General features: G+C 43.3%; 2 protein-coding genes across 3 annotated transcripts in view; one reads left to right on the top strand and one right to left on the bottom strand.

The window, feature by feature from the left end:
- Positions 1-18,774, top strand: part of LOC137792867 (nidogen-1-like) — a 30,838-nt gene extending 12,064 nt beyond the window's left edge. The window contains exons 6-20 of the mRNA XM_068588653.1: positions 63-314; positions 447-647; positions 772-1,005; positions 2,818-2,955; positions 3,992-4,120; positions 5,100-5,243; positions 6,694-6,822; positions 9,480-9,719; positions 10,262-10,434; positions 11,444-11,570; positions 12,394-12,565; positions 13,145-13,302; positions 13,403-13,526; positions 13,817-13,929; positions 16,519-18,774. Of these exons, the coding sequence (XP_068444754.1) occupies positions 63-314; positions 447-647; positions 772-1,005; positions 2,818-2,955; positions 3,992-4,120; positions 5,100-5,243; positions 6,694-6,822; positions 9,480-9,719; positions 10,262-10,434; positions 11,444-11,570; positions 12,394-12,565; positions 13,145-13,302; positions 13,403-13,526; positions 13,817-13,929; positions 16,519-16,637 (2,453 nt within the window). The 3' untranslated portion in view covers positions 16,638-18,774. The remainder of the gene's footprint in view (positions 1-62; positions 315-446; positions 648-771; positions 1,006-2,817; positions 2,956-3,991; positions 4,121-5,099; positions 5,244-6,693; positions 6,823-9,479; positions 9,720-10,261; positions 10,435-11,443; positions 11,571-12,393; positions 12,566-13,144; positions 13,303-13,402; positions 13,527-13,816; positions 13,930-16,518) is intronic.
- Positions 16,212-27,074, bottom strand: tbce (tubulin folding cofactor E). Of its 2 annotated transcripts, XR_011078168.1 has the most exons (17): positions 26,758-27,074; positions 25,717-25,801; positions 25,449-25,613; positions 24,930-25,015; positions 23,877-23,976; positions 23,670-23,772; positions 22,835-22,911; positions 22,376-22,468; positions 21,965-22,029; positions 21,571-21,635; positions 21,284-21,436; positions 21,022-21,160; positions 20,400-20,468; positions 20,231-20,290; positions 20,027-20,118; positions 18,094-19,628; positions 16,212-16,631 (listed from the first exon to the last, which is right to left on the bottom strand). XR_011078168.1 is itself a non-coding variant. In XM_068588696.1 (16 exons), the coding sequence occupies exons 1-16, from the start codon at positions 26,885-26,887 to the stop codon at positions 19,533-19,535; spliced, it is 1,578 nt and encodes a 525-aa protein (XP_068444797.1). In that variant the 5' UTR covers positions 26,888-27,074; the 3' UTR covers positions 17,927-19,532. The 2 variants fall into 2 exon arrangements, 1 of the variants encoding a protein (XP_068444797.1); XM_068588696.1 differs by lacking the exon at positions 16,212-16,631 and having other exon boundaries at positions 17,927-19,628.
- Positions 27,075-27,168: the final 94 nt, after the last annotated feature.

The raw sequence follows: 27,168 nt of genomic DNA, 5'->3' as shown, positions 1-27,168 counted from the left end.
TTTGCTGTTGGTCTGCGGGTCCCTGCCGCTCTACTAATTGAGCCTTTTGCCTTCTTCTACAGGGAAACCACAGAGGATGAATGGAAAGGTGAACGGCCGAGTGTTCGTGGGGAACTCGCCGTCCCCCGTGGAGCTCGGCAACAACGACCTGCACTCGTACGTGGTGGCCAACGACGGGCGCGCCTCCGTGGCCATCAGCAACATCCCCGACGAGCTGGGGCCCTCCCTGCTGCCGCTCGCCTCCCTGGGCGAAGTCATTGGCTGGGCCTTCGCCCTGGAGCAGCCCGGCTACCGCAACGGCTTCAGCCTCATCGGTGAGGGAGCTGTTGAGATGTGGTTGGCTTTTTAATAGTTGACCCTGGATCCCGATGTCCCAATTGGCTTGGAGTCCGACCGGGTACCTTTCCCCGTTTTGGACTCGAGACGCTCACGTGTTCTCTCCTCAGGCGGCGTGTTCTCCCGGCAGGCCGAGGTGATCTTTCAGCCCGGCAACGAGCGCTTGAGCATCAAGCAGCACTTCAAAGGAATCGACGAGCACGACCACCTGGTGGTGAACACCGAGCTGGAGGGCCGCGTGCCCGCCGTCCCGACGGGATCCTCCGTCGAGATCAGCCCGTACAAGGAGATCTACCAGTACGACAGAAACCGTAAGGACGAAACAAATACACATAAATTGTTCACACAACTGGAAAAAGTCCCTCGCTAGATGTAAAAGTGTGTTCTTCTTCTTCTTCTTCTTCTTCTTCTTCTTCTTCTTCCGCAACCCCTCAGTGATCACTTCCTCATCCAACCGCGACTACACCGTCACCTCCCCCGACGGCGACGTCCAGACCAGAAGCTACCAGCTGCGACAGACCGTCACCTACCAGAGCTGCCCGCACGGCGAGGCTGCCGGGCCGGCGCCGTCCACCCAGCAGCTCAGCGTGGACCATGTCTTTGTGATGTTCGAGTCCTACAACCATCTGATCCGCTACGCCATGAGCAACAAGATCGGCTCCGTCCACAGTGAGTTATGAAACCTCGAAAAGGTTCAAGTTCATCAGCACCGAGTGGGGGAAAAAAAAACGAAAATCAAGATGTTTGAAGAGTTATAATAACTATAAAGTATCAAAAAGGAACCTGACTGCAATTAGAGGAAATTGTGAGATAACTGGTATCACAATCAATGATATTGAGGATAAAATATGATTATTTGCAGATGATATAGTGCTTTTTCTGACAGACTTGAAACAATCTTTTACTTCTTTATTGAGTTTAATAGAAACATATGGTAGTGTCTCAGGTTTTACGGTTAATATACCTCTAAGTCTACGATCATATTCTTGAAAAAGATGTTTGAAGAGAGTCTCCAACCGGAAGAAAGATTAAATTAAATCAAGGGTTGAGAACCACAACATTAACTTTATGCCTTTTAATAATAATAAATTACATTACGGCGTGTATTCATCAAATAAAAACAGGTCTTCTCACTTGGAACATGATTTGGATTTTAATAAATCTCATAAAATACAACATAAAAATGTAATTTAATGTTAAAACGTGTCATCTGTCAACTTATTTTCTATAAATGTAAGTGCAGTGTCTCTTAGTCAGAGACTGGAGACTCTTAGTCTTGTTTTTAGGAGTTTTTAATATCACACATTTCTCCTTTTCTGTTAATAAAAACATTTGTGACATCCAGGCAAAAATATCCATAAAACACCTGCACAGAAATCGTGCACAAGTCTGACCCTCTGGTCGTGGAAACCTTTCTTAAAGTGTCGTATACGGAGAAAAAAGAAAAAAAAGTAGCTTTCTTCGAAAAAATTTGCATTGAAAATTGTTAAAACCCAGGAAAGGTGATGGTTACAGCACATGTCAGGACTACACACACGTGTGTGTGTTTGTGTGTCGGTCCGGGGTCTCGTGGTCATCTGTTGGGGACAGTCGTGAGTTCAAAGATGTGTGTTATTACCCGGAGGAATGCGCAGAAACACGCCCTCCAGCCGTTTAGTGCCTCTGTGATGTTTGCAGTCGAACATCAGAGGAAAGTAAAACAGTAATCCGAGCCCGGCTGTATTTCCTCAGCTGCGACGAGAGGAGGCTGCGAGAGTGTTGAGGGGGGTGAAGGCCAATGAGAAACCAACCTCCAGTCCACAGGAGAGGGAGGTGGAGTGGGAGGGAGAGCGGGTGAAGGGCATCGAGAGGGTCTCTTTTAGAAAGAGGAGGGGGGGGGGGGTCAGAGTTACACAAGCAAACACAACTCAGCCGGGGTTTGTTGGCAAAAAGTGGAACATCTGCGTCGTGTTTCCTGTGAGGAGGTGAAGGTCTGCAGCTTCAGGAATGAGTTGCATGATGGGAACTCCACTGTGGAGTCTTTGTACTCTCCTCTTTTTTAGATAAGCAATGAACTGTGCAAGTCATCCAATGTCACTGTGGACTGACGGAAGAAGAACAGACATTTGAAGACATTTAAAAGATAGAACTATTTATTTATTGATCAAAAAAAGGTAAACATGAACATGTTCGTTGATATAGGTGTTTTTCAACCTTTTTCTACAATAAAAAAATCCAAAACAATGTAACAAAATGTCACATTGTAGCATTATACAGGATACATGGTAGTTAATTATTGCGCTACCTGCTGGCATGAAAGAGTATTTAATTACCATGCAAGCCACTACATTGCAGGCTCAGATGCTCAACAATGGCATATTTTTTGCGGCAACTAAATACAATTTTTTGGGATAGTGAAATCGGACATTTTCCCTGTGGTTGAAATTCACTTTGATGTTTCCTGCTGTTGATTTGTTTGTATTTTTTAATTATTATTTCCAGGCAGTCTCCCGGAGCAGAACCCGTGTTTCACCGGCCGACACGGCTGCGACATCAACGCGGCGTGCCGACCCGCCGACGGCCTCCGGTTCACCTGCGAGTGTGCGGCGGGTTTCACCGGAGACGGACGCTACTGCCACGGTAACGCAGCCGCTGACCTGCAGTGTTGTTTTCTTTGGCGTTGAGTTTTCTTTTTGATAACGGAAAAAAAGGAAGAAATGCAAAGGTACATTTAAAACTCAAACATTTGTGACATCGTGCTCATGAAACGCCGGCAGTCACGGTCCAACCTGCGCCACCTAGAGGCGACATGAGGCGCCGCGGCAGCAGAGACGCCTCGTCGCCCCCTTCAGGCAACAGCTGGTACTGCAGGTTACTTTCTGATTGGACGGCGGTCATCGACTCAAAGGTTTACATTTCAAACGACGTCTCAGGATGATCAGTTCAAACTGAACGTAGAACCTGTTTAATGTTCTCCGTGGAAGGCATCTGTTCTAAAATACTGAATAACACTTCTACAGCTAGTACTGGTACTGCTAGAACTAGAAATACTACTACTGTTGTTGTTTTTGTCTCTCGTTTTTCCTGCTCTTGTTTTCTCTCTCATTCTCTTGTTCTTTCTCTCTTGTTCTCACTCTCGTTCTCTTGTTTATTCTATTGTTCTCTCTTGTTCTATCCCTCTCTTGTTCTCTCTCTCTTGTTCTCGTTCTCTCTGTCTCTTGTTCTCTCTCTCTTCCTCTTGTTCTCTATTGTTCTCTCTCTCTTATTCTCACTGTCTCTCTCTATTGTTCTCTCTTGTTCTCTCTTTCTCTCTTGTTCTCTCTCTCGTTCTCACTCTTTCTCTTGTTCTCTCTTTCTCTCTTGTTCTCTCTCTCTTAGTTCTCTCTTTCGCTCTCTCTCTGTTTTCCACTCGTGAGGTAGATTTTTAAGAGACAGGATTTATTGGCTTCAGTTGTTGGTGTAATAATCTGTAAAGAAATATTTCTCAAGCCTTAAATAGACTAAAACTGCTGCAGCCTTTGAAACAAACCAGAACGTGAGAGGAGCTCCTGTCTTGAACTCTTCATCCTCCGTCACATCGCTCTCCTCCCGTTACACGATACTGTTACATGTTACATGTAACAGTAACATGTACTGTTACATGTTACATCGCTCTTCTCCCGTTTGCTGTCCTCAGACACAGACGAGTGCCGTGAGACTCCTCAGATCTGTGGACCCGACGCCGTCTGCAACAACCAGCCCGGAACGTTCCGCTGCGAGTGTTCCCCCGGCTTCCTGTTCGCCGCCGACGGGATGACCTGCGTCGGTACGTTTAGGAGAGAGAGAAAGTGTGTGTGTGTGTGTGTGTTGACAGCTGTGTGGGTGGGTGGAGTATGTGGTGTGTGTGTGTGTGTGTGACTTTGTTTGAAGAGTCCCTGGTTGCACATACAGATGTTCTTAAAGCCTCACATAAACAATAAAGGATTTGTACGACTGAAAAATGGGACAAAACATTTGAAGCTGAAGTTCTCTGCTGAACACAGAAGATGTGATTTATTGTGAGGGAGAAACAACAGCAGGAAACAACCGCGGTGGTCTTTCTGATGAATTAGAAGTTGTCAAATGTTAAGTACATTGTCCTGGCAATAAAAAAACTAAACAGTTATACGGTTAAAAAGGGATTACATAACATTTGATTACAACAAACAAATGTTTTCTTTCATACTTTTCTTTGTTGAAAAGGTTTTTGTCTTCGCGAATTTGTTTCTTGAAATGTTGCATTTAAAAGTATATGCATTGATTTAGATTTTCAACATTTTAATCCCATATTTGATCACATGTCTTGCTGCCCTGAAGCTTCGTTTTGCAGATCTTTGGGGGTACTGAGTGTCTTAATATATAAAAACAGACCCAGAGCAAAAGTACTCGTATACATGTGTTTTTTGTTGTGTATTAAACTGTATTAAGAGTTTTCTGTTTAAGTCCAAGAAAAGAAAACCGTTAAAGGATGAATGAAGCGATCTGTCATTCCTCCTGTTTTTGTCTCTCATTCTCTCTTTCTCTTGTTTTCTTTCTTGTTCTCTCTCGTTTTTTTGTTCTTTCTCTCTCTAATTCTCTCTTGTTCTCTCTTTCTCTTGTTTTCTCTTTCTCTTGTTCTCGCTCTCTCTCGTTGTCTATCTCTCTCTCTTGTTCTCTCTCTCTCTTGTTCTCTCTTTCTCTTGTTCTCTATTGTTCTCTTTCTCTTCTTCTCCTCTCTTCTTCTGTCTCTCGTCCCTTTACAACACGTCGTCTGTGTCGTCCTGCAGCGGAGGACCGGCCGGTGGATCGCTGTCAGACAGGAAGCCACGACTGCGACGCCCCCGAGCGAGCGCTCTGCAGCTACACCGGCGGCTCGGCCTTCATCTGCTCCTGCCTGCCGGGCTTCCAGGGAGACGGCCGGGTGTGTCGCGGTGAGTTCAGGAGGTTCGGGGTCGTGTGGGCGGACATCGGGACCGGGATTGGGATCTTCACTATAAAACCTTTTTCTGATAAAGTCAGAGCTGAAGGTCAAGCAAACAAAACACTTTGATTTGTTTCGCCTGAAGGATTCCTTGAAAAGTTCAACTTGTCTGCACGTGAGCTCGGTGATCTTTTCATAAAGAAATACTTAAAATCGGAAATCTTCAGGTGTAAAAGAAAAACCCAACTTTGTTCTTTCAATTAATAAGTTGTACAGACAAACGATCAGAACTTTGCAACAGTGTTGCCATTTTCACAAACGTTCAATTCTTTTTAGAATTTAGTCCGACTGCTTTTATGACTATCTCTTTTTAATTTTCTCAGTTGAAATAGTTTGTTTAAAAGGAAGGAAAACGAAACATCAGCAGCAGCTGATCCCAAACTCTTCAGCGTGGTGTCGAACGGCAGAACTTGAGACTTTGTGTTCCCTTCGGGGGGAGAACCCGTCTGTGAGGAGCGCCGCGGGCCCCTCGGACAGGAAATGTCTCCACCTGGACAGGAAATGCAGAACGCCGCCTTACAGCTGCGCAGCTCATCTCTTCTATGTATAAATCTCCTCCACTCGGGAGACGCTGAGCTGAAGAATGTTTGTGTGTGGAGAGAAAACAGGACAAAACGTCCAGAACCTTTTTTTTTTCTTGTTCTCTGTTCCTTAACATGTTCTTTACTACGTCTCGTCACTGTGTCGGTTCAGCCTCACAGAGCCGCTGTGCGGCCGGAGACTCGTTCTTTATTTGTTAGATCATAAACAATCGCAGTGGAGCAGTTGAATTTAATATTTTAGCTCCCTCCAACAACTACAAATGTGTGTAAAGAGAAAAGTAAAACTGAGAAATTAAGGCATAAAACACAAAAGTACACAGAATTAAAATATATAAATGAATGGTAGATTTGTTAAGTTATAAACAGGCAGAGGTTTGTAGTTAGTTAACCTACTCTGTCACTAAAAGGTAAATTATTAATTAAATTAAATGTAAAACTTTTTTTTGGTATGAATTTCGTCTTTTGAATCCATGTGTTATTTATTAATGTAATGGATTCATGATGTATTAGTTTTGGAGGTATTATTGTGGTTCACTGTGCGTTATTTAGTTATTTTCCGTAACTAACGCTACATTTTGGGCCCCAAGATTAAATATTTTTGGATTTAAGTATTTGCAGTATTTTAGTGAATTCTCTAAAATGGCCACCACAACACATTATTGTAAAGAAAAGGAATCCACACCTCTCAGTTAAAGTACTTTTTAAAGCAACATTTAAGTGGTTTTATTTCTTTTAGCCCCCTAGTGGCCGTTGGTGGAACTGCACCTCAAAGCACCAAACGTGGCGGCGGATGTGTCAAAAAAACATTTCCCTTCATCTTTCGTGTTTTCTTTTTCCTTCCCGCCCCGTTCCCTTCAGACGTGGACGAGTGTGAGCAGGATCGATGCCACAGCGCCGCCTTCTGCTCCAACGCGCCGGGCTCCTTCAGCTGCCAGTGCCATTCTGGTTTCAACGGTGACGGCTTCCAGTGCAGCCCCGCCTCCTCAGGTAGGCGCCGCCAAGGTGAAGCAGAGGAGCGCGAATCACGAGTTATCGACATTGTATCGATCCTTCAGGCGGCAAGTGCTTTGAACAGGCATTCTCTCTAATTAAAATATAAAATAAGTCAGATTGTATAGAATAGGAAGTCAATTTCAAAATAAAATGCACATCTTAAAGATGATATTTATCGATAATATCACTTTGCGTCGCAGATTTTGGATCATTGAGTCTGTGTATCGATCCAAATACACGGTAATGGCGGCAGGAATGTAAATTTAAACTTAATATGAGATGGAAGAACTATTAAGATCCTTTACTTTAGTAAAAGTACCGCAATAACAACGTGAAACTACAAGGAAAAGTCTTGCAGTCAAACCTTAGTTCAGTAAAATGATGTAACTATTGTCAACTAAATGTGCTTTTAAGTATTTAAAGTAAAAGTATTCATTGTGCAGGTAAATGCTCCCTGTCTTTTCGTATCACAGTACAAGTACCTCAAATTAATACAGAGCTTTGAGTACTTCGTAACGTTCCACCAGAAACCTGTAAAACCACCAGCGTGGTCTTTTTTTAAACACCTGAGTGTCTCCTGACCGACAAGGCGCTTTAATAATATAAATGTTGTGGCAGCTCCGACGGACTGAACTCTGCTCTCCAGACGTTGCGGAGACGAGTGGAAGCTGTGTAAACGCCGCAGAGCGTAAACACTCGGCTGAAGGTCGATGAAGCGACGAGAGCGTCAACAGATTTCACGTTAGACTCAACAGAACCTCGGTGACGCACGGCTGAGGGCCGCAGTCTAAGCTACCGCGCTCGAGGCTCCGCGCTCCAGGCTCCGCGCTCGAGGCTATTTTTTTTAGAATTACCACAGTGTAGATAGACACAACAACAAAATAATACATTTTACAATTATATATATTATTGATCCATTCATTCGTTCATCTCTTTAATGTTGCTACTCTTAAAGGTGCATTTGTGTTTCTCTGACTGCTGGCCAGTTTAATCCCTATTTATAACACGTTATTTGTATTAGTTGATTTGTATTTTGTATTAATGAACTAAATCTGAAGTAATTTAATAATGCTCAATACAAAATTGCAACCCATCGATTTCCTCCACGTGACTCAACATGGTGGCGGCTTTCCGTTCTTCCCACGTTCGTTTCTTTATTGTTTTCTCTGTCCAAGAACATCCCAATTCTCCTTCAGAATAAGTATAATTAACTTTGGAGACTTGAGTTTATATTCACAAATACTTTTCCTCCTTTTTAAAAAGTGTGAAAGCGGTACATTTATTTAAAAAAGATGAATCCTTTTCGATCCGTTTCGTGACATTTTGGCTGACGGCATTACGCAACATTTCTCCAGCTGCCGCGAAGCGACTCGCAGTTCAACCACGAGGATGCGCCTCCAAAACCTGCGAGCAGGTGTCGTTTACAGCGGTTGTAGTTGTTTGTTGGTGTTGTTTTTGCTTCGTCCCGGAGCTGCAGACTCCTCCAGTGGTTCCAGGTGTCGGCAGCTGAGAGATAATTACAGCTCAGCTCCAAACGCACCGAAGCTTTTCTCATCTCTCCTGAAAAGCTGTAACTCTCTTTTCAGGCCGCCGTCATAACTCGTCGCAGTGATCCGTTTCCTTTTGTCCGGGATGGCCTTTGATCTTCCGGTCCCTTCCCCTCTCTCTCTCTCTCTCTCTCTCTCTCTCTCTCTCTCTCCGTGGGGCTCGTCTTCTTTCTTCTTGCGGTATCTCGTCCTCTCGTCTGGTTGTTGTTGTACGACGCGGCGGCGCTTTGCGAGGGGACGCTCCGCCGCCGTCTGCGGCGTGTTTTGGCTGCTCTGCGGTTCGTCTCGCTAGATACCCTCGAGGATAAGAAGAGCACGGAGGCCCTTTTCCAGATGTCACTGTGGCCCCTCGGGGTGCGACCGCGGAGATGAGGGGCCTCCTGCTCGCCCGCATGTTTATCCACAAGTGACACCAACAGAAAAACCCGTTCGCAGCCGAAAATGTAGCTCTTTTTTTTGTCTTTTTGTCTCCTGTGAAAAGAGAAGAAACAAAAGTGAGATACATAAATATTATATGATAACAGAACAGGAACTTAATCATTAACTAGATCGGTTTCTGACGTAATTCATCCAAGTTAAAGTCGAACTAGTAAAACAATAATGATATAAAATATACTTTCTGACTACTAAAGTAAAGTAAAACCTCCATCTGATGAACATAGTGTTCAAACGATCACTTATTTAGTCAGTCAGTCGATCGCCAGACACAACAAGACATTTTAAAACCTCATTTTACAATTAAAAGTTATTTAAAAAAAAAATAAATAATGGAACTATTTAAAACAAATTAAAGAAAGAATGATAGTCTGTGTGGATTGTTGGTCAGAAACAAGTGTCACTTGAGAAATACTACAAATAAATGACTCTATCTTGCTTTGGACTGTTGATTTCTCACAATTCTTATTTAATTCAATTCAAAAGGGGATTTATTGGCTTGGTAAAGTTTTCAAGCGTGAAATAATAAAAAATTAAATATCCCAAAATTACAATAAAGATCTTCAAAGGACTAAACAGAGCTGTGTAACATTGTAACAATGTAATCAAGTATATTTTAGGTTAACTTTGATTTGTATACATATCTTTGTTGCTTGTTTGTGTTCCCAGAGCGCGAGAAGACGCCGTGCGAGCGCCACCGAGAGAGCGCCGAGTCCACCGCCTCCGGCTCCGGCATCCTGTCTTTCTTCCGTCCCCGGCCGGCCGTCGGTCAGTACGTCCCGCAGTGCGACCGGCGCGGCGCCTACGAGTCCGCGCAGTGCCACGCCAGCATCGGGCAGTGCTGGTGCGTGGACGCCAACGGCCTCGAGATCCCCGACACCCGGACCGGACCCGGCAGCCCGCCTCTGTGTGAGTCCACTCGCTCCTCTATTAATTCTGAAATGGTTATTTCCAGGCCTGTAACAGTCCTTGGAAAAAAATAAAATCCCCAAAAGTTGTGTAAAAGTGGTGTAAATGTGTTATATTCATGTGTTCATGACGTTCATTTACGCTGAGATTGAAATAATTAACATGCTTTTAAAAGAAAGAGGCTCAAAACATCAGCAGACATACATTTAGGCATCTATAGAAATGTTTATTCTTTTAATCAAACTATTGTCTCTCATTCATTTGTGTCATTTAAGGTTTACTGTATGCTTTGAATCCTCATTGTTAGTTTAAATACTACATTTTATCACTTTTTACTGTTTACACACAAATTCACAGCATGTTTGCTCATGGAAATGTGGTTAAAAGTCATGGAAATGTGGTTAAAAGTCATGGAAATGTGGTTAAAAGTCATGTAAATTTGGTTAAAAGTCATGGAGATCCACTGGTCAGAATGTGTATACAACCTGTATAAATTCTTTTCCTTCATCAATCTGAAATCTGCCGCCTCCGTGAACCCGCAGGCATCGACCAGGCGGTGACCCCGGCTCCGGTGGGGCCGACCCCGCGGCCCGACGTGCACCCCGTCGCTCCGGGAACTCACCTGCTGTTCGCTCAGAGCGGGAAGATCGAACAGGTGCCGCTGGACGGATACAACATAAGGAAGGAGGAGGCCAAACCTCTGCTGCACCTCCCAGTAAGACGAGCACAGATTGAAGATATTGTGTGTCGCCACAGGGCCGTCACGCAGTAAACATGGCCGCCGATAATCTTCTAAAATATATCAATTTATATGTTTTTCGTAAGAAAAGAAACTGGTTCATCGGGCCGCTCTGAATTGACATACTTTGAGAACGCGAACAAGTGGATGTTTAGTCTTGGTTTAGCACGTTAGCATGCTAACTTTTGCTAACGATACAGCTAGCATAGCTAAAAACAAAAACCGCCTCATTCTCAACACATTCCGATGTCAGAAAAGTAGCTCTGAACTTCTTCAAGGAGTCAAAAGGTGTCGTGGAGAGACGTGTTTTTCTTCACAAATGACCGATTCTCATGAATTGAGATTATTTTGGAGTTTTACAAAGGTGTGTTTCCCTTTTTGACGATTAGCGCTAGCTGTTTCCCCCTGCTTAAGGTCTTTGTGCTAAGCTAAGCTACTCCCTGCTACGAATGTACATGAAGCTAATATCCATCTCATGTTAAATATCCTTCCTAAATGTGGGACTCTTCCTTTAAACACTTTTACCAAAAAGCGAATCTTCATCAAAACGATAATTCCACAAAACAATTTTTCACTTTTTTTTGTAGTTTGAAAAGCGTGAATGATTCAGAGTAAATGCCGAGAGAAAGAGCTCCTTGTACGAGAGCGGAAGGAATTTCTTGACTTTGACGAGCTTTTTCTGACGGTCCTCATACTGAACAACACACACACACACACACACACACACACACACACACACACACACACACACACACACACACTCTCATGAATGAGCGTTCCTGGCTGCTGTGAAACAATCCTCCGATTGTCCTCCGACATATTTCAGCATCAGAACTTCTCCTTCTTCTCCACAAGTGAACGTTTCAACGCGCTGCCGAGAGACACAAAGCGTCTCCGTCGGTGCCTTTTTCCTACAAAAGGCTCTTTTCAAAAGGAAAAATGACGCTCCAGCTTGAATGAGCGCGTCTGTCTCTTCCTCCCTCAGGACCGCGTGGTCATCGCCGTGGCGTACGACTGCGTGGAGAAGATGGTCTACTGGACCGACATCACCGGGCCGGCTATCAGCCGGGTCGGCCTGAGCGGGGGAGACGTGGACCCGGTCGTCACCACAGGTGCTGCAGACGTCCGCCTCACCGGCCCGGGTGTCTTTACAGAGGCTCCTTATCCCATGCCTCCCTTAAACGGTGGCAACGTTTTCTTTAAGTCTCATCGCACCAAGCAGAGCCCTTTTTTCATGAGGCCAAACAGGAAGTAGATGGGTTTTGTGTGCAGGAAGCAGGAAACAGGGTGTTTGCATCCTGTAGCAAACTAAATTATTGTTTAATGATCACATAAATGCATATTGGGCAATAAAACGTCATTTCTAAAGCCCTTTAAGGAGTGTTAGGACATCCTGTTCTGGCTCAAAGTCCAAGAGGTTTGAAGAGCATAAAGAATCTATATTTTTAAGAGGTTTAGAGGTTTTGTTTCAATTGATTAATCCTACTCAGAGCTTTGTAAGCAGCTGACGTAACGTAGATACAAGTTGCTCAGGTGCACATGAGTAAAGAGGCAGCTTTTGTGATTTGAAAAGCATCTTTATAATATTATTATTAATCATTAAAAACTTTATCACACAAAAAAAAAAATCTGACAATTACAACAATGTTAATTATCAAGGTGGAAATAAAATACCCTTAAAGTGATATAAATATATATACTATGAGAAAAAAAAATCCCCTTTGGGGATTAATAAAGTACATATCTGTATATCTCTAAAAATAAATAGAAAAGATGAGACCTATTGGAAAATAAACTTCTACGTTCTGTGAGGTGATTTTAAAACAGGGCCCTGGTCCTGCCAGCTGAAGGCTTCACTCTGAAAGGTTAACACTAGTAAAGGTCAGTAACTCTTCCGTCGGCGCTGATCGTCTCCTGACCGCCGTCTGTCCTCAGAGCTCCAGAGTCCAGAGGGCGTGGCCATCGACCACGTGGCCCGCCTCCTCTTCTGGACCGACTCCATGCGCGACACCGTGGAGGTTTCCAGGCTGGACGGCAGCCAGCGGCGAGTTCTGTTCGACAGCGATCTGATCAACCCGCGGCCCATCGTCGCCAACCCGGCGTACGGGTGAGTTACCGGACGACTAACCGGTCCAAACCAGTCGGCCTCTCGAGCTCAACGTCTAATTATCTATCTAAGTAGTTATCTATCTATCGATCTATTGATCGATCAGCGTGACACCAGGTCTGTGAACTGGGACTAAGATGTTATTACTAACTACTACTTTTACTATAGTTGTTGGTAAGTAGTTGGTGATACAAGGTAGTAGTAGTTAGTAGTACATGTTATTAATGGGTAGTTGGTTATATAAGGAAGTAATAGTTAGTAGTAATGGTTAGTGGTAGATATTGTAATAGTTGAGGATATAAGGTCCTCGTAGTATTAGTACCTTAGTAGTAGTAGTAGTAGTAGTTAGTGATAGATATTGTTAGTAGACAGTTAGTGATATAAGGTAGTAGTACCTTAGTAGTTAATAGTAATATTTAGTAGATGTTGTTAGTAGGTAGTTGGTGATATAAGGTAGTAGTTAGTAGTATATATTGTTAGTAGGTGATATAAGGTAGTAGTAGTAGTAGTAGTCGTAGAAGTGAAAGGAGTACTATCAGTAGTAGTTGGGTCCTCACTGGTTCTGTCTCGGTGGTGCAGGCAGCTGTACTGGGCCGACTGGAACAGAGACGGGCCCAAGATCGAGATGTCCAACATGGACGGGACCGAGCGCAGCGTCCTGGTGAAGGACGACCTGGGGCTCCCCAACGCGCTGACCTTTGACCTCCAGGAGCAGCAGCTGTGCTGGGCCGACGCAGGTGAGACACACCGGGGACCCGAGCCCTCTGATCCACGCCGCTGCTGCTGGTCCGGGTCCATTCGATCGATCGATTGATTGATTGATTGATTGATCTGCAGGAACCCGTAAAGTGGAGTGCATGGACCCTCACCGCAGGCTGAGGAGGCAGATCGTGGAAGGCATCCAGTACCCCTTCGCTCTCGTCTCCTTCGGAAGGAACCTTTACTACACCGACTGGAGGAGGTAACGCTCTCATTCCCCTGAACATCCAGCTGGGTTCTTGTCTTTCAACGCAGCTGAACACGTCCGGACAGTCTCGAGGCGTCCAGCGAGATAATAACGTGTTGAGCCTGAGCGTCTGAGTGGATTTTAAATAAACATCACCGCTGCGAGTGCCGCTGACTTTAGCTCCGTTGTTTGACTGCATCTGTCACACGAAAGTGTGTTTTAACGGCCGCGTTAATCTGACGATTCCAAACATCTGTGTGTGTGTGTGTGTGTGTGTGTGTGTGTGTGTGTGGTCTGTGTTTCAGGGAGGCCGTGGTCTCCGTGGATTGCCACTCGGAGAAAGAGACGGAAGAGTTCCTGCCACAGAAACGCTCTCGGCTGTACGGCATCACCGCGACGCCGACGCAGTGTTCGCAAGGTACTTCCCTAGTGTGTGTGTGTGTGTGTGTGTGTGTGTTTCGGCTCATTGTGTGTTTATGTGCGCCGAAAACAATGTGCTGCTGTTTAAGTCCATGCTGTGGCCGCACATACGCACGTGTGTGTGGGAGTCGCATGTCGCACACACAGAATGTGTACAAGCCGAATGTCGCCATCTTTGCATTTTTGTAGTCAACGACCATATTTGGAGTGTGTAGGAGTGACATGGAGACGCTGTTTACGCTGGTAGCGACAGCGACCTGTCAATCACAGTAAGCCCCGCCCTAAAGCATCCCCTGCCTTACGGTCTGTTTGACTCTAAATGACCATAATTTACTAAATGAACATCACGCTGTATAGAAGAAGACTTGAAACTAGAGATTGAGACATAAACTCATGTTTACTGAGGGAATACATCAAGAGAGAAGTAGAGTCACTTATATTGACTTCTATACAACCAGAGGAGTCGCCCCCTGGTGGTCAGGAGAGAGAATGCAGCTTTAACACATAAAACATTCTAAGTTTTAAGACACCTCCGTTTTAAAACTCGCTGTTGGGGAAAAGTTATATCTTCCTTGTATTTCTTATTTTTTCCCCGTGAGAACGTCGTAATCTCCGCAGGACTCGGCCTCCTCGGCAACACGAGCCGCCGTGAGAGGCCTTTAAGAAGGAAGGAAGGCGTCGCGTCGCAGCAGTGAATCTATCGTCTCTGTGTTCCCAGGCTAAATAATCTCTGTACGAACTGAGATGTGTTGCTGCCGCGCATATCTTGGCTCGTAGGCGGGTAACACATTCATGCGTCCAGCGCCCTCCCCGCCCCGTGGAGGCCCCGGTGCCATCCTTCTGGCTCGGGATGTTGTATCTGACCCGGTGGGATCGTGAAGAAAAAGTCCCAATTTTGACTGACCTGTCCTTGTGCATGGAGACCAGCACCCCTCGAGCGGCTCCGTGGGATCGGAGCGGTGCAGATGTACTCGGTGACCGAGCTAATCTATTCCAGATGCACAGAGTAACGCGGGTGGATATAAGCGTGGGAACTCTGGGTGAAGTGAGCTCAGAGAGGAGGGGGGAGGGGGGAGGAGGAGGACGGCAGCTGTGGATACGGAGACGCTCGGCTGGCACCGAGCCGGAAACCCCCGTCCACAGTGATGAGAAGCGGCTTCGCCGTCCACCTGCTGGGCTCCTCCGCTTCCTGGAGAGGCCCGAAGCCGGAGCGTTGCTGTTTCACTTGGCAGCAAAGTTTTTGACTCCAGATCGGAGGCGATTAACGTACTGAACAGAGCGTACTGAACAGAGCGTACTGAACAGAGCGTACTTACTGAACAGAGCGTACTGAACACAGCGTACTGAACAGAGCGTACTGAACAGAGCGTACTGATCAGAGCGTACTGAACAGAGCGTACTGATCAGAGCGTACTGAACAGAGCGTACTGATCAGAGCGTACTGAACAGAGCGTACTGATCAGAGCGTACTGAACAGAGCGTACTGAACACAGCGTACTGAACAGAGCGTACTGAACAGAGCGTACTGAACAGAGCGTACTGAACACAGCGTACTGAACACAGCGTACTGAACACAGCGTACTGAACAGAGCGTACTGAACACAGCGTACTGAACACAGCGTACTGAACACAGCGTACTGAACAGAGCGTACTGAACAGAGCGTACTGAACAGAGCGTACTGAACACAGCGTACTGAACAGAGCGTACTGAACACAGCGTACTGAACACAGCGTACTGAACACAGCGTACTGAACAGAGCGTACTGAACAGAGCGTACTGAACAGAGCGTACTGAACAGAGCGTACTGAACAGAGCGTACTGAACAGAGCGGCGGTTTCAGGGCTTCAGCTTCAGATGAAACTCTCCAGAGTAGTGTAGGAAGTGTAGAAGCTGCTGTTGAAAGGTTTCCAGGCTTGAAATCAACTTACGGGGTCTGTTTTTTTTCACTTATCCTTCCACGGAAGGAAGCGAAATGACGTGAACGGTTATATATTTTACTTTTTTGGAAGCATCGGCGGTCTCTCGATTCATTGTTTCGTGAGCGTTTTAGTTTAGCATAAAGTTCTTGGTTTACCGTGATGCGAGACTAAGAAAAGGAGCGAATCCTCACATTTTACAACAAGGAACACTTAGATTTCTGGTACTTTTTAGCTTGAAATTAATACTCATGAATCAAAATCTGTCACTGCGATCAAACAATATTTTTTGTTTTTATTTGGATGCCGAACAATTTTTTTTTAAAGATATTAGAATTTTTTTATGCAATTTTTTTTTTGTGGGGAAGACTGAACAGAATATTATCTATAAAAAAAAACAAAATGACACAAAATATATGAAATATATATTTTTTAAAAATCATCAAAGAAATCATAAATCTTTCAGTTCACGTCTCGATTTCAATGCAAAAATGTAATTTCCCAAAAGTCTCGATACCTGTGACAGTTGACAACATCGCCATAAACTTTGGTCACGATTGTTCTTGATTGATGTTTAACTTCCGGCGCCTGAAGAAGCTTCCTGACGGGTGACGTCGCCGCGTCGGGTTTCATCTCCTCACGTTGTTCTCGTCTCTTCTTCCCCATCAAGCCTACAACTACTGCGGCGACAACGCCGGCTGTTCCCATCTGTGTCTGCCGCGGCTCGGCGGCTTCACCTGCCGCTGCCCGGACGCCGCCGACGGCCGGTGTGTCGAGAGGAACCTGTGAGGCGCCGGGGAGGGGAAGCGAACCTTCACACACTCTGTGTTTTCTACATTCTCTTACTTGAATCCAACATTTCCACAATCATCTTAAGAGTTGTGTGTGTGTGTGTGTGTGTGTATGTGCGTGCGTGTGTTTTCTGGCCCTCGAGAGCTGCGCAGACTGCGTGTGTGATGTCACAGGATGTATCCGCAGGTGAGATCAGGTAACGTTCCTCTCGTCGGTTTGGAGCGTGTTTGTAATCCGACTCTCCAAAAAAAATGAGCAGAAAACGACACAAAATCTAAAATACAGGGATTTTTCTTTCTTTATTTTTGTATAATAGTCGGCAGGTAAACTGAAGAAAAAAAAAGTTCATAATTATTTGAAAAGGTATCGAACGACGAAACTTCACATTGTGTTTTTTTTGTGTATTTTAAAAGTGAAACTTCTTTATTGATTTCTTATAGTTGTGGTCTGAAAGAGAACTGCGGAAAACTATCAGATTTCATTCTCAAGTGTTTCGCAATGACACAAATATTTAAGGGAAAGGTTCCTCACGGACTTTTTTTTATAGTGTTTTAATAAAAAAAGGCCTTTAAAAGACTTTTTTTATGAAAAGATGTTAAAAAAACTTCACACTCGCCTTAAAAAACCCTCAGAGGACATCGAGGTCTGTGACCTGTAAAAACCAGAAAGCAGACGGTATCCCAAACTTAAGATCTGAATCAAAAGTGATTATTGTTCCTGTAACGCCACCGATCACCTAATCAATACGACTCATCCATTTAACGGCTCGTCTGTGTGGAAATATATGAAATATCACGACGCAAAAGCGCCATTTTGTTTTAGTGTTAATCCAAATATTTTGACATTTAGTCAAAATGAATGAATGAAAGTTGTGGGAAGAAACTACAAAAATAAAATAATGGATGTGGACGATACTTAAAGACTTTGGAGCCTGAAGTTAAAGAAGATTTTATCATGAAAGTATGTAAAAGGGGCGGAGCCTCGGTGGAACTTTACTCCATTGAACTCCATTAAAACTTCACTGGTTTCAACACATTAACTGCAACCTCTCAATTAATTATACAGGATATTGTCAGTTTTCTTCTTTTTTTTTAAAGATCACAAAAATCTCTTTTATTAACTATATATATATATATATATATAAAAAAAAATTTAAAAGATATAAAACCATCAGAGGCATTTTTTAACTTCCAGTGAACTTTTTGAAGCTAAATGAAAGCAGATTTCTTTTTTTCTTGTAAAGTAAAACTCTACAATTGTGAAATTATTCTATATTTTAGCAAAAATGATATTGTCCCCCCTCCCACACTGTGCTGAGTATTTTTGGACCCCAGATGTTTAACGAGGACTACAACACTTCTTAAGACTTACAAATATGTTTTTGTATCGTTTGTGCTACAACTCTGTGTATGTTTTTGTTTATTTTTTATTATATGAACTTGTAAATAATGACCTGATGACGTTCTCTGATGTTTTGATCGGTGCTTCTCGCGTCTCCATCGTGTCTTTTCAGCGAGGACTCGGAGTCTGTTTTCATCTGGAATAAAAAAGTAAAGAAACAAAAAAAAACGCGTGCTTTTTCCACAAAAGAAAGTCGCTAATATTACGATGAAATGATCCGTCAACTTGTTTCTTTTTGGCAATTTTAACCGTTATGAACCAAGAATAAAGTCGTATTTTTCTAATGTTATTTTGATGATTCTCATTGTAACACAGTGACGTTTATTCTTAATAATCACAGGTTCCGGACATTTTCATTTCATTTAAATTAGATTTATTAAAGAATTATGAAGAGTGCAACACATTTAAGTGTAAAACCAAAACGTGCTCTCAGGTGGACGAACTCTGCGTGGAGATTCTTTTATGTTTTATTAACATTTATCATCTGATATTCTACTTTAATACAGATGTTTCCGACGCCAATAAGAGACGCTGATGAGGTGTTTCTAATCCATCCTGTGTGCAGATTATGCAGCTACATATAAATATAGCTCAGGGTTGTGTTTTTGTGATACCTGAAACCCCATCAGGGATGAAACTGGTCGTGTGTGTGTGTGTGTGTCTGTACTGACCCACAACCAAAGAGAGGACACTAACCGCCTGTACAGCCTCAATAAAAACATGTTTAAATCTACAGTTTGTTTCATTTCATCTCTGAGTGATGAGCAATGTCTCCTTTAGTTCAACGAGAGGGAAATATTCATAACAATACATTTAATGATGTCACCTTAAAATGCGTATTGGTAGAACTGATGGTCGCCTTGCAAATTATGAATGTGACCATTTTCTTAAGAATCCATAAGAATTATATCGGATTTAAGACCAAATTTAACCGAAATTAGTTTCATGCAAGTGACTCCTTACTGCCACCTAGTGGATGCTCGTAATAGTGAACCATCTGATATATATAGTGTAGTAGAGATATACATATATTCATATAGTACTACACTATGACTGTTTTACATATAGTGTACTATGCAGATTATACAGCTCTGACTCTTCCTACTCAAACTGTTAAATCTAAGTGATTACATTTAAATCAATGTAAAAAGTAATAATTTGCAAATAAAGTGTTTATTGATTAAATCAATGTGTTCGTGGAGCTTTCAGTGAGATGATGCTGCAGGAAGAACAAGAGGACAGACGGACATGCACGAAGCCGAGAGGGGAGGCAACGAGACGAGTTGAACGAGCGTCGTCACGATGTTGGTCCTCGCCGCGAGGACTCGGCCGGCGGCTTCATCTCGAGTCGAACACGGAAAGCAAAGAGCAGTTCAGTTCCGTGCTGAAGGTTTCTGTTTTTACGGAGTCGCTTCCTCGACGCCTGCAGCGTCTGCAGGGTCAGGACCAGCGGAGCCTAGAGGGGCTGCAGCGTCTGCAGCATCTGCATCATCAGGACCAGCGAACCAAGACCTGGTCTCCGTCCTGTATGGAGTAAAACTGGAGCGTCTTCAGGTCACTGTCGATCTCAAACTCTGTCCCCAACTTCTGCAAAAATAAAATAAAACTATATATTTATGTACATATATTTATGTATATATATATATATATTTATGTACATATATATATAGAAAAAGAAGAAAAAAAATTACATACATACATACATGCATTATACATTATCCAGAAAAAATATGAGGAAAGATAGAAACCCAGAATATTTAAGTCCATAAACTTGAATGATGAACAATCTCCTCCATGCATATCCAATTATAATTAATAATGATACAAACCATTAAAGAGACGCTGAATACAACAGAATGTCAAAGATGATAAACAACAGAGTCACAGCGACAGTTAAAAGTTTAGTTAGCGAAGCAACAAAACGATTAAAGACGTCGGCCTTCACTCGTGAAGCAGCAATGGAGCCGATGAAAGTCGCTTCTCACCGTGGGGCTGGTGTAGCTGAGCTTCAGGTCCGCTGCTGGAACCTTCAGAAGTCTGTAGAGGAGCCCCTTCACTTTCTGAACCACCATGGAGGCTGCAGAGAGAACACACACACACACACACACACACACACACTTCAATTAAACAAAGTGTTATCCAAGCAAAGCTCTTGACTTCCACTTTCTTTCTGTTTTTGTCGGTTTTACCGAGAACTTTCTTCTCGATGGGCTTCCTGTCGGCGTCGTCGGGAAACACAAACGTAATCTCTGGTGAGAGACGAGGGAGAGGTCAGTGCTCAGTGAACGTCACCGCTCCCATTTGCCTGGTTTAATATGAATCGGCCAATCGGAGGGCAGCGAGAGAGGCGGGACTAACTCAGCAGCTGGTTTTTCAAAGCGAACGGCTCCGGCTTCCTCAGCTCGCCTTCCTCTGGAGCGCCGTACTCTGAAACGACACACGGCGACCGTTATCTTCATCACTCACGGTCATCAGTGATGGAATACTAATGACAATAATCTTTAAAAAAAAAAAGAATTTATCTATAAAAAAAAAACAAAAATGAACTTGAGGGTCAGTTAAATGTGTTCTAGTAGAACAAAAGGAACTATTTTATAAAATGTAATCAAATCTAATTATATATAGATTAATACATTTTTTTAAAAGACCACCACCATGAATAAGTGAAATAAATAAGCTAATTCTGTAACATTTGCTTGGAAACACTGTCTAAAAACACGTCGGCTGCAGTTCCTGACAGCGGCCACCAGATGTCAGTGTAGAGTCACGTCGGCTGCAGTTCTAGACAGCGGCCACCAGATGTCAGTGTAGAGTCACGTCGGCTGCAGTTCTAGACAGCGGCCACCAGATGTCAGTGTAGAGTCACGTCGGCTGCAGTTCTAGACAGCGGCCACCAGATGTCAGTGTAGAGTCACGTCGGCTGCAGTTCTAGACAGCGGCCACCAGATGTCAGTGTAGAGTCATGTCTGCTGGGACTCACTGTCGATGAGCCTCAGGTAGCGAGGGTGCTGAGCTATGAACTGGGTGCTGGGCTGACTCCCCCCACCCGCCTTCAGCCACTCCTCCCCAAACATCTTGATGTAGTCGAGCTCCGCCCCCCTCCTCTCTTTGTGGTGGACCTGATGGGGGAAACCACGGCAATGGGTCAGCACGAGCACACACACACACACACACGCAGACGCACACACACACACAGACGCGCACACACACACACATGTAGAGAGGTTAGAGGTTCATTTCACCTCACAGTTGTTGAGGAAGGCCAGTTTCTCCAGTTTGGCGACGAGCAGCTGGTTGACTGTTTTGGGGTTTCCGTCGCTGCTCACCAGTTGGTTGCCGCTACACAAGAAGTGAGTTAAACTGGGAAGCTTCCCCAGTTCATCCACCACACACCACTGGGAGAGAGAGAGAGAGAGAGAGAGAGAGAGAGAGAGAGAGAGAGAGAGAGAGAGAGAGAGAGAGGTTAAACTAATCCATCTAATCAATCAAGAAATTGACAGATTGTCCATTTACCGTCAACGCAACTGACCTCAGTGATGTTGTTGTCTTTCACGTTGAGCTTTGTCAGCGACGGGAACATGGCAGTGTGAGAGCCTGCGGAGGGAAGAGTCAACTTTATGGATCAATAATCATCAGTAGTGAATCAAAACCCAGGTGCGTCTTATTTAATGTAACGCCGTAAAACACAAACAGTGTAAATAATACTATTAATAACCATAAGAACCATAATTCAACTTTATTTAGACGGAATTTCTCAAACAAAATGCAATCAAATATGCAACAATAACGAGGTAAAGAAAGATAAAAACGTACTGCAAATATTTATTTATGCATGAAAGTAAACATTTAAAAAAATATGGCTTAGTGTTTGTATGTTAAACATATTAATTATTAATGTGATGAGAGTGATTTGTGTGTGTTACCAGGAGCAGCGTCACCAAACCGAATGTCAGAGAGTCCGGTCTCAGACAAGTTCAGGTGCTCCAGCCTGCAAGCAAACAACGGTTTTTCATTTTATTTCAGAAGCTTTTGTCCTGAAAAATATATAAATATATTAAAAAATTGTTTAGCTGTAAAATATATAAATACTAGCTTGTCCTATGCTACAATAGACCATATATCAGCCATATATATTTATATTTCTGGACAGCCTTTCATGCTTTTATTTTGTTGAAAAAAAACCTTTACATATAAATGATATTTTCTATAAAGGGAATAATTTGTCTTCCTTTTTGGGGCCTAAAACTCTTTCATTCATATATATATATATATCAAAGTGTGTGTGTGTGTGTGTGTGTGTGTGTGTGTGTGTGTGTGTGTGTGTGTGTGTGTACCGGGGCAGAGCTGCTAAGCTGAGCACACTGCGCTGCTCCAGCGGGTTACAGGACACATTGAGGCTCTTCAGGGACTGCAGCGCCGCTTCAGGCCTTTCAGACATCAAACACGTCAGAGTTACACATCAAACACGTCAGAGTTACACATCAAACACGTCAGAGTTACACATCAAACACGTCAGAGTTACACATCAAACACGTCAGAGTTACACATCAAACACGTCAGAGTTACACATCAAACACGTCAGAGTTACACATCAAACACGTCAGAGTTACACATGAAACACGTCAGAGTTACACATGAAACACGTCAGAGTTACACATCAAACACGTCAGAGTTACACATCAAACACGTCAGAGTTACACATCAAACACGTCAGAGTTACACATCAAACACGTCAGAGTTACACATCAAACACGTCAGAGTTACACACAGCGTCTGAACGTTGTGTTCGTTACCTCTGCAGCTCGGTGATGTCGTTCTTTTCCAGAGAAAGATCCTCCAGCTGCGGCCACATGGGGGCGCACTGCAGGATCTGAGCAGCAGGGAGAGAGACACAATGACACACACATCAATACACAATGACACACACGTGGAATACAAATGACCTGCAAATTATTGAAGAATGAATTTATATATATATATATATATATATATATATATATATATTTATATATATATATATATATATATATATATATATATATATATATATATATTTTAATTTTTAAACTAATTAATAATATAAAAATACATTTTTATGATTATAATATTTTTTATCTATGGACCTTCTTAACTTCTTCATTATTTTTAAAGTATACTGTGGTGACGGTAGGAAGGTCCCCAAATAAAAAATATTAAAATTATACAAATATATTTGCATATTATTAATTGTTTAAGTAATCAATCTTTCATTTTTCTGACATACTGTATAATACATAAAGACATATCAGGGCCAAAATTAGATTAAAAAAAAATAGTAATAGAAATAAATATGCATTATACATATAAATAAATATAATTTGAATGTGTAAAATATTTAAATGAAGATTGAATAATAGTTGTAATATAAATATACATTTTCATATACATGTTCTATATTTCGTTCAATGCAGAATTTTATATAGTTGATATTTCATCTATAAAAATTGCAATTTTAAATAACGTACAATATAAATACTGTGTTTATAGAAATGTTTTATTTCACATATTCCTTCATTTAATATACTTTCTTTCCGTCCTTCCTGCAGCCGGTGGTGCCTTTAACCTGAACTACGTGTCTCAGGGGCGTACCTGAGGCCAGGTGAGGTCGCAGCCGTTGAGGACGAGGACCTTGAGGCTGCAGAAGGCCTGGCAGTGAGCCGAGACGTCACAGGGCAAACGCAGCCTGTTGTTGCTGGAAAAAAAACAAATAAAACAAGAACCATCAAGGAGCGCTCAGCGGAAAACACAGGATAAAAGAAATGAATGAAACACACACAAAGTGGGAGGAGTCTGTACCCGAGCTGCAGGGTTTCCAGTTCGTCCAGCTGCCGAGTGATGGAGGACACGTCGTCCCAGGAGGACAGCAGAGACGCGCTCATGTCCAACCACTGCACGTCTGACCGCTGCTGTTAAGGAGCGTGTTGACACACAGGAGACACTAACACAGGAGACATTAACACAGGAGACACTCACACAGGAGACATTAACACAGGAGACACTCACACAGGAGACACTCACACAGGAGACATTAACACAGGAGACACTCACACAGGAGACACTCACACAGGAGACACTCACACAGGAGACATTAACACAGGAGACACTCACACAGGAGACACTCACACAGGAGACATTAACACAGGAGACATTAACACAGGAGACACTCACACAGGAGACATTAACACAGGAGACACTCACACAGGAGACACTCACACAGGAGACACTCACACAGGAGACATTAACACAGGAGACATTAACACAGGAGACATTCACACAGGAGACACTAACACAGGACACACTCACACAGGAGACACTCACACAGGAGACATTCACACAGGAGACACTCACACAGGAGACACTCACACAGGAGACACTAACACAGGAGACACTCACACAGGAGACACTCACACAGGAGACACTCACACAGGAGACACTCACACAGGAGACACTCACACAGGAGACACTCACACAGGAGACATTAACACAGGAGACATTAACACAGGAGACACTCACACAGGAGACATTAACACAGGAGACACTCACACAGGAGACACTCACACAGGAGACACTCACACAGGAGACATTAACACAGGAGACATTAACACAGGAGACACTCACACAGGAGAGATTCACACAGGAGAGATTAACACAGGAGACATTAACACAGGAGACACTCACACAGGAGACACTCACACAGGAGACATTCACACAGGAGAGATTAACACAGGAGACATTAACACAGGAGACATTAACACAGGAGACATTAACACAATGGTAAATAAAAACACAAATTCCCATCAGAGTCTTTTTGTGTTTTTTTAAACCCGGTGGGTCTGTAAAAAAAGATACACGGCGTCGTTTCCCTGATTTCTCCGTCAGCTCCGGGTCCGTTCACTTCACAGCCGCCCAGCAGCGCTGACTGAAGATTTTCAAATCTGTTGAGGACATTGGAACAAATGAAAAAGGAAACATGTCCTCGAGAACCTCCTAAATATGTCAGGATATTCCAATAATCCCACACTAACCTCTGTGAAATTGGAAGAATATATTTTCTAAAGAAACACGTTTCCTCTTAAATTGAAAGATTTCTTTTCTGAATCTTAAAGAACCGGCTCGTTTGAACCTAAACATGACGCTTCCCATCTGGACGAGTCGGTCAAAACTCTCTGCAGGATATATTCTTAATTTAGTTTAATTAGCTCTTCCTTTTTCTTCTTGCTGCCTCGGCTGCCTTTGAGCAAGGCACCTGCAGCTGCTCCTCGAGACCCTGACTATCTGCCGCTGGGCGAATACAAAGAAAAGGGTCGGCGGTGCAAAAACCCTCGAAAGAGATTCAAAATAAGCCCTAGAGGGCGGTGAGCGTCGTACCCGCGACCCTTGAGCCTGATCCACTTGAGCTTCTTTGACGCGATGGAGATGTCCTCGTTCAGCACCGTCTCGGTTTCGAACTCGTACACCTGTCGCACGGCGGTCAGGTAGTCCACTCCCGAGCTCACCTTGGCCGGACGCACAAAGGAGCCTCCTTCAGGGTGTCTGAGAGGAGGCGAAGAAGAAAAAACCATCAGGGACATTTACTCGTTTCAGATCAGATCAAAGTGGATAATAACTTCCCCGGACTTCCTGCGCGTGCAGTTACCTGCACGTGAAGTACCGGACTCCACCGTGGCTGCCGTCGTGTTTGCCTCTCTCCGGGTTGTCCCACTCCACGCCGAGCCACAGCCCTGAACACACAACACAGACGCTCCATCAGTGCGAGCGGGAGGCGCGAGCATCGACGTCGGAGTTTTCTCTAAAAGTTTTTGTCAATTGAATGAAGAAGTTCTCCGATGTTGAATGTCGTCTGCAGAAACTCGATCAAAGTTAAGTGAAAAATTAGCAAAGCTACCTACTACTGCTACTATTAGCTACTTGATCGAAGACGTAAACATTACAATATTGTGTAAGCTATTATATTGAGTGACTTTAACAGCTCTCAGTGTTCTGAGTGTATGTGTCTCGGGCTTTTATTGTGAAGGACAAAACGGAAGAAGAGAAGAAATGTTTAAGAAGTGAAAAGTAAATAAAATGGTTGCCGTTTATGCAGACAAAAGAGCCTTGTGTTATTATTTTATTACTATTATAAAGTATAGGCGCACCTCATCCCACCAATGTAGCCAAGGGTTATGGCGCCAATACTTTCTAATAGTATATACTTTTATAAATACTTTATAAATACTGTCCACACTTTAGAATAGTAGTAAAATAATAGCTTACAATAGTAACATTTGATCCCGACTGCTTGAAGCGTCCTGAAGCTGAAGACACATTTCTGCCAGCGCTCATAAAGTATTGAATTGTATTTATAAGATATTTTACTCACTAAAAGTCCTGCATTCAGATTTTTACCGAAGTAGCCGTATTTGTATTTGCATCAAAATACATGTATAAAGGACAATAAGTAAAATGTGTCATTGTGCAAAATGGCAAATTTCTGAGAAATGTATATATTATGTTTTTGATATATACATTTTTATGCGACAATGTGTTGCAGCCGGTGAAGATGGAGCTTATTTTAATGACTGTATAATACTGCCGCTGGAATTTCACCAGAGTCAGTAAGCATAAAATTAACATTTTTTATTAATAATCTGAATCAGCAAAGGAACTAAAGACGTCAAATAAATGCTATGGAAAGTACCTGCTGTCGGTGGCACCAGGCCCACGTACCGCACCGTGCCCCGCTCCCCGTCGCAGGACACCCGCCGGCCCGCAGAGTGCTCCGGTACCTCCGGCTGGTCGACTCCCATCGAAGCCCCGTTTTCTCTCATCAACGTGAGATTCTGTCGTTAAATTCTCCTCTTCCCCCCCAAAAAAGAGATAGAAAACACTCTTTAAATAATAACTGCCATAGATATATTAATAATATAAATAAAAAACCTTAGACGTTTTAAAATACAGCCTTTAAGGAAGTTTAGCTTCTATCCAGCTCGCAGTTCAACGCTACAAACAAAAACAATCGACGTAGCTAGCTAACCGGAAGTGACGGGAGTTTTGACGGAAGTGGCGGAAGGTTTTGAGGTTGCACTAATTTCCCACAATCGTTTTCACA

The sequence above is a fragment of the Clinocottus analis genome, unplaced genomic scaffold, assembly GCF_023055335.1.
Source record: "Clinocottus analis isolate CAN_PGR_092001 unplaced genomic scaffold, fCliAna1.0.p SCAF_22, whole genome shotgun sequence".
Taxonomy (NCBI): Eukaryota; Metazoa; Chordata; class Actinopteri; order Perciformes; family Cottidae; genus Clinocottus; species Clinocottus analis.
The sequence above is the reverse complement of the archived record's forward strand: the minus strand, read 5'-3'. Positions and strand labels throughout refer to the sequence as shown.

Bases quoted from the DNA above. Each gene is read 5' to 3' on its own strand.
- tbce (XM_068588696.1), bottom strand. From the start codon at position 26,887: ATGAGAGAAAACGGGGCTTCGATGGGAGTCGACCAGCCGGAGGTACCG. The intron at 22,030-22,375 runs GTACACACACAC...GTTTGCTTGCAG, and splicing joins AGCTTAGCAGCTCTGCCCCG to GCTGGAGCACCTGAACTTGT. The intron at 20,119-20,230 runs GTAAAACCGACA...TTCTCTCTGCAG, and splicing joins CATCGAGAAGAAAGTTCTCG to CCTCCATGGTGGTTCAGAAA.